At 49.0% G+C, this 7,329-nt stretch overlaps 1 protein-coding gene across 1 annotated transcript in view; it reads left to right on the top strand.

Annotated features, from left to right (window-relative positions):
• The first annotated feature begins 691 nt into the window (after positions 1 to 691).
• LONP2 (lon peptidase 2, peroxisomal) overlaps positions 692 to 7,329 on the top strand; it is a 98,157-nt gene continuing 91,519 nt past the window's right edge. Inside the window, exons 1-2 of the mRNA XM_005289834.5 lie at positions 692 to 1,044; positions 3,727 to 3,961. Of these exons, the coding sequence (XP_005289891.1) occupies positions 812 to 1,044; positions 3,727 to 3,961 (468 nt within the window). The 5' untranslated portion in view covers positions 692 to 811. The remainder of the gene's footprint in view (positions 1,045 to 3,726; positions 3,962 to 7,329) is intronic.

Below are 7,329 nucleotides of genomic sequence, written 5' to 3'. Positions count from 1 at the left end.
AGTAAATTCTGTGGTTTCAATTGTAATGCTTCCTGTTAATTTTTTGTGCGTCATACACAGGTTGGCTGTTCTGTCAGCATTATAGAGTCTTAGTGAAAACCCTGACACTTTCAAAATTAGGATTTTCAGACATTTGTTCAGACAAGGATTGTTTTTTTCCTTAATCAAAACATGTACAATGAATCTTTATGTTTTCTTGGAAAACTGACCATTCTGAAGAAAGTAAAAATGTCTAGATTGCGATTTGGGGATGGGTGGGAAAAGAGGCAAAGTTTTTAATTTTTGGTTAAAATTGTGTGAACCTTTGTTTTTTTTAGCACTTTGGCTCCTTTCATATTGAAATCTCCCCAGGACTTTGACACACCACCAACCTACATATTACCTATTAAAATCACTATTAATGATGATATTGCCATTTGTGGTATTAATTATATAATTTATAATTGGCATAACGTATTGTGTGCATTATTTTACTTACTACTGCACATTTAATTTTAATATGATTCGCTTTATGCATTATTTTAATACTAATGTCAGTCCCCGAATGTGTATTTCTTATGCGTGTCCCTCTTTCTCTGCATTGATGATTATGACCCCTCGGCTATGGGGGGACCCAGGGCGTTGGGTGGGAGGGGACGGATGGTGGCTCAGTCTGTGCATTGGCTGCAGCCCCCGCCGCGTCCAGCAGGTGGCAGCACGAAGCGCCCAGCGGCTGATGATTGTCCCTGCCCACAGCCCGTAGCGTGGCGAGCGGGTGCTGCGGACTTTGCCCGGCCTGCCTGGGGCCCAGCTCCCCCGGCAGCGCCCAGCCATGGCCTCCGGCAGCGCCATCCAGATCCCCAGCCGCCTGCCGCTGCTGCTCACCCAGGAGGGAGTCCTGCTGCCCGGCTCCACCATGCGCAGCAGCGTGGACTCGCCGCGGAACATGCAGCTGGTGCGGAGCCGGCTGCTGAAGGGCACCTCGCTGAAAAGCACCATCATCGGGGTGATCCCCAACACCAGCGACCCCGCCTCCGACTGCGAGGAGCTGCCCTCGCTGCACAGGTGAGGGCCCCGGCACAGCCACTGGCCGGGCCCCCGTCTCCTCCCTGCTCGGCCGGGCCCCCACCGGGCTCCCCCATCCCCTCCCTTCCCTGCCCGCCCCCCGACCAGCCGGGCTCCCCCATCCTTCTCTCTGCCCGGCCGGGCGCCCACCGCGCTTCCCCCTCCCTCTCTCTTCTCTGCCCGACCTCCCCACCCCCCGACCAGCTGGGCTCCCCTATTCCCTGCCGTCCCCGCCGCACATCCCCTGCCTGGCCGGGCATCCACTGCCTCCTCCCCCCCCGCCATTCTCCCCTCTGCCCGTCCGCTGCTGGGCTCTCCCATTCCTTGTATCCTCCGCTACACACCCCCTGTCTGGCCGCCCTGTTCAGCCGTGTTCTCCCCCCACAACCTCTTCCTCCTCTGCCATCTCCCTACCGTATACTCCCTGCCCGGCCAGGCATCCCCTGCCCTTCCCTTGCCCGGTTGCTACCAGGCTCTCTCATTCCCTGCCCTCTCTGCCATACCTCCCCCTGCACCTTCCAGCCTGGCCGGGTCCCCGGTTCCCTGCCTTCTCCCTGCCATGCTCACTCCTTTCCAGCCATCACCAACCTCATCCCCTGCCAACCTCATCCCCTGCCTCCCTCACCCACATATCCTGTACCCAGGCCTCCTTGCCCTCCGCCTGATCCCCCTTGCACTACTACTGGTTGGAAAGAGAATGGCAAAATATTAGAGGAGAGGTAGAAGAGCATAAAATCATTATTTTTTTCAATTGAAACTTGCAAAAAATGAATCCTGGGTCATTTAAAGAATATGGTGATTATTCATGACTTATTGTTGTTCTCATGAGTAACGTGACTGGGACTGATCCTGCAAACACACACCTGAATACTTTAGTTACATGAGTTGTCTCATAAGCAAAATAGGTTGTATCCATTGGGACGACTCGTGCATAAATGTAAGGTATAGCCCAGGGATCGGCAACCTTTGGCACACGGCCCACCAGAGTAAGCATCCCTTGGCCCGTGCCACTTCCCACCGCCCCCATTGGCCTAGAGTGGCAAACCGCGGCCAGTGGGAGCCGCAGTCGGCCGAACCTACGGACGCAGCAGGTAAACAAACTGGCCCAGCCCACCAGGGTGCCAAAGGTTGCTGATCCCTGGTATAGCCCATTACAGACAATGTTAAGTTACTTAAGTCAAGTATCAGAGGGGTAGCCGTGTTAGTCTGGATCTGTAAAAAGCAACAGAGAGTCCTGTGGCACCTTTAAGACTAACAGATGTATTGGAGATGTATAAGCTTTCGTGGGTGAATGCCCACTTTGTGAATGCATCCGACAAAGTGGGCATTCACCCACGAAAGCTTATACATCTCCAATACATCTGTTAGTCTTAAAGGTGCCACAGGACACTCTGTTGCTTTTTACTTAAGTCAGTTATACTAGTGTAATTCCATTGACCTTAAATGGAGTAGCACTTGACTCACAACAGTGTGTGACTGTAATAAGGCCCAGACTCCCTCTCAAAGAACTTAAATATTAAAATACAATGCCTCAGTCTTGCAAATTCTTACACACACAAGTAAATTTAAAGCACATGAGTTCCCACTGAGTTCAGTTGGACTCTTCATGTTCATAAAGTTATATGTGTATGCAGGTTTAGGCCCTAAATTATGTTTAATGTGGTTGGCTTTGTTTCCTTGAGGTTTTGGTTTGATTTCTTTTAATGCAGTATGAATTTTTGATGAAGTATAAATGTTGCAAGTAAATTACCGTATATACTTGATCATAAGCCAGTTTATTTATAAGCCGACCATCTCTCCCCTCACCAAGATGGATAAGTAAAAATGGAAAAATTTTATGACCGGTTCATAAGTCAACCATATAATTCAGGGGTCAGCAAACTTTGGCTCCTAGACCATCAGGATAAGTCGCTGGCGGACCGTGATGGTTTGTTTACCTCGAGCGTCTGCAGGCACGGAGGTAAACCTAAATAAACAAAGTGTCCTGGCGCGCCAGCTGCTTACCCTGACGGGCTGGGACAGCAACTGGTGGGGAAATTTTCTGCAGGGGAGAAGCTGGGGGTCACGGGAGTAACCCCTGTCACCACCCCCCATATGACCCCACCTCTAGCCCGGACCCCCACTCTCATCCCATCCCATCCCTTCCCACCTTATCTGGGGAGGATGTCTCTGGCCTGGCTGGAGCTGCTCCAGCAGGCTGGGCAGCACGGCCGCAGCCTGCTCCGAGGGGCCAGACCGGGCGGCGCGGCCGCAGCATGTTCCGGCAGGCTGGGCTGGGTGGCGTGGCTGCAGCAGGCTCCGGCGGGCTGGGCGCTGCAGCCACCGCCTGCTCTGCGGGGTGGGGCCAAGCGGCACAGCTGCAGCCTGCCAGCCTCGGAGCTGCAGCTGCTTCGGAGGCTGGGGGGAGAGCAGCGTGGGGAGAAGAGGAGAGATTCTGGCCCCGCCTCTTCCCTTCTGGCTCTGCTGACTGTGCTGCCTCTCCTTGTTCCCTCTGTTGTGGGGAGGGGCTGTGTCCCACCTTTCCCTCTCTAAAGCCGTTCATAAGCCGACTCCCTTCTCTGGTGCTTCCCTTTTTTACTAAAAAATTCGGCTTATGAACGAGTATATACGGTAGTTTGATTGTTGGGGTAAAATGCTCAGCTGAGTGCTTGCAAATAACATGAATTTTTGGAATATTTTCAGGATTGGCACTGCTGCACTGGCAGTTCAGGTAGTTGGCAGTAACTGGCCTAAACCACATTACACCTTGCTAATTACTGGCCTCTGCAGATTTCAAATCTTGCAATTGGTGAAAGAAAAACCATATCCCATTGCTGAGGTTGAACAGTTGGACCGACTTGAACAATTTACCAACCAGACTAAATCCGAGGAAGAATTGGGAGAGCTGTCAGAACAGTTCTACAAATATGCAGTACAGGTTAGTTGCTTTAATCTTCTAGAACAGTGGTTCTCAAACCGTGGGTTGGGACTCCAAAGTGGGCGCCAGGGCTGGCTTAGGTTACAGGCCCCCTCCCTGAGGCTGAAGGCCTTCGGCTTTAGCCCCCCGGCCTGGGGAGATGGGGCTTTGGGTCTTCCTCCCTTCCCCCCCCCCAGGATGGCGAGGCTTGGGCGGGCTCAGGCTTTGGTTCCCTCTCCTGGGGTCGTGTAGTAATTTTTGTTGTCAGAAGAGGGACGCGGTGCAATGAAGTTTGAGAGCCCCTGTTCTAGAACTGTTTTTGTTTATATTTTGTAAGTTTGTATTTTGTTTTTGAGTACTGCCTTGTCCTTAAACCCTCTTGTTACAAAACAAGTGGTTTGAAATGTTCTTTGACATAGTTCAAAGATCCCATATGCTAAGATCCTGATCCTATATTGAGCTCCATGTGGGAACATCCTGTTCTATGCAGAGTTTGTTACAAGATTTGGGACTAAATCATTTACCAGGAAATAGCAACGCCTGTGCTATCTCATGACAAAATCACAGACTTTCTTGAACATTAAGTAGGCCTAGCCCTTATCCATTACTTGGGGCCAGATTCACAAAGGAACTTAGGTGTGTCGATACCTCACCATGCCTAACTAAAAGGTGCTTAGAAAATCACTGGGACTCACAAAGCCTGAGTTTAAATGCTCAGGCTTCCTATACAATGAATGCAGGGAGATGGTTCTCCTATGTTAAGGCACCTAATACAACTACAACAACACTGCATACTTAGGCCTTGGCTACACTCGGGACTTCACAGCGCTGCGCTGTATGTACTCCACCTCTCCGAGGGGAATAGCTTGCAGCGCTGCAGGCTCTGATTACACTGGCGCTTTACAGCGCTGTACTCACTGCGCTCAGGGGGGTGTTTTTTCACACCCCTGAGCGCAGCAAGTTGCAGCGCTGTACACCGCCAGTGTAGCCAAGGCCTCAGAATAAATAGGATTAACAGGAGCCAGCATGCTAGGTGGCTCCCTGGCTGAGCTAGCTGATGGGAGATACCAAGGAGAGGGCATCTCCCTGTCCCTCTCAGAGAGGTCAGTGCCTAAATCCAGGCTGCAGGGAGGCACCTGCCTCTGCTTGAGATTCTTAGTTACAAACCCTCTCTTGATGTGGGAGAGCTCTGTCCAAGTCCCCTGTCCATCTGTGGGGGAGAAGAGATTTGAACAGTGGTCTTTCATCTCTCAGTTGAGTGGCCTAGCCAGTCCACTATGGAATATTCTGATGTGGGGCTGCCTTAGTCTCTCCTGTTGAAAGTGTTCTGCTGTGACTAAATAATGAAAGAATAATTGGGCCAGAGAGAGAGGGAGAAATAAAAAGCATGAGAATGACTTTGCAGCCTGCTGGTTAGAGCACTCACTGGCAGGTGGGAGACCCAGGGTCCAGTTTTCCTGTTCCACTGACTCTTAAACTATTTATCCACAATGGAGAGGCTTCAATAGGAGAGACTGAGGGAACCCCACATCACAAAATCCTACAGCCCAGTGGTTAGGGCACTCACCTGAGAGGTGGCAGATCTCTGTTCAGATCCATGCTCCCCTCAGGTAGAGGGGGACTTGAGCTAGGTGTCTTCCATGATCCAGGTGAGTACCTTAACTGCTGGTCTAAAAGTTATGAGGGAGGTCCTCCTGCTGTTGCGTGTTAGCTCTGCTGTGGGATCCAATCCAGTAACAAGGTTACTGGATTGGGTCCCACAGGCAATTGAGGCAGAGGAACACCATCTTACCCTGATTCATGCATTGCTTTGTGACTTAGGTGTTTGGATATCTGGAGGGGGGCTGCAGTGCACATGTGCACAGGCAGAAACAGAGAGAGAGAACTTTTACTGCAAAAATTTAGGTGCCTACAGGGTTTGGTGGCAGCTAAGTGTGGGTTTTATGAATCCCAGTGGGGCTTGATTCTGGAAGTGAAGAGACACAGTCCTCTGGTGAATCTAGCCCTGGGATCAGACATAGCTAAGGAAAACTTGGACATTGCAAAAAAATATGTTGGTAGATTAGTGTTTGGAGGCACTAGGTTGCTGGAAGTTGCTGTCTTTGGAATGGAATGTGATAACGGATGCCCAGAGCTGGTGGTATTAAAGTTTGGTTCTTACCTGAAAAGCAATGAAAAATGGCATTGTGGGGTTCCATATTCATTGTTTTACACAGATTTCCATATCTAATTTCCTCAGCGTCAAGCAGGGTTCTTTCCATCTCCTGCATCATTCGAGTAATAAAAGAATTCTAAGCCAAATTGCAACTGCATAGTCCTGTTGTCTTCAGGTTAGGTCTTGGTGACAATTGTGCCAAATCCTCTGAAGGCCTGATTTTTCACAGGTGGCATTGAAAGTATAAAATGGGTTGTTATTTTTTAATTGTTGTTTTTACTTTTGTGGGCACCATGGGAGAAGTGATTGGTAGAAGAATTTGAATGAAGTGAGTGGTAGTGTCTTAGCAGATTCCATTTACAGAAGGAGAAAAAGTATGTTGAGTAGGTTTGTTGAAAGGAAAAAAAAATGGGAAAGACTAAATAGAATATACCAGACTTAACTTAACTTCTCCCTCAGCTTCAACAACTTCCTGTAGGTTGCACTAGGAACACCAGAGTCTAACGTGTTTTTAGGTTGCACTAGGAGCACCGGGGTCTAAAGTGTTTTGCTTATCCCAAAAATGGGAGAATTGGTTTTGCTTTCTTGTCAGTGATGATTCTAGATTTTGACATTGTCTAGCAAACAGATACCTTGGACGTTTAAACATGTTTTATATCTGTGTGCTACAGCATGTCTTTTTGAGCCTTTCTATGAGCTCTGCTAAAAGAAAAGGATATGTTTGAGCAGGCATATTGAGCCCTGGGCATACTGAAGTCAGCAGTAACTCCCATTGCTCTATGGCAACCCTTCCAACCCCAGCCTCTACAGTCTTGACTGGCTGCCAGGGAAGTCTTCTCTTGATTAGTTCTGCTGGACTCCAGCAGCTGAAGCTTACTCCCACCAAACTACCTTTAGATGCTCCAGATTCATAGAACTATTGAAGATATTTTAAGATTGACTTGTTTTTTTCCTTGGTTTATCCCCTCATGATGTAATCCTCCTCCTCATTTGAAAATCTAGGATGGAAAACATGGATAGAAATGATTGGAAGGTAGAGGAGGAAAGTATTGTTTTAAAAGAGGCAGGGTGTGGATCTTGGACAGATGGCTAGAAGAAGCAGACGAGCAGAAAGAAAAGAGCGGAACTAAACATGTAGTCTTTCACCCCCCAAAATTATGCAATAACAAGACACATGACATACTTCACTTGGTTGTATGTTTATCCCTTTCCTTTGTTTAATTTTTGACTGAAT

Source organism: Chrysemys picta, chromosome 14 (assembly GCF_011386835.1).
Source record: "Chrysemys picta bellii isolate R12L10 chromosome 14, ASM1138683v2, whole genome shotgun sequence".
Classification (NCBI taxonomy): Eukaryota; Metazoa; Chordata; order Testudines; family Emydidae; genus Chrysemys; species Chrysemys picta.
Note: the sequence above shows the minus strand (reverse complement) of the source record. Positions and strands in the feature narration are given on the sequence as shown.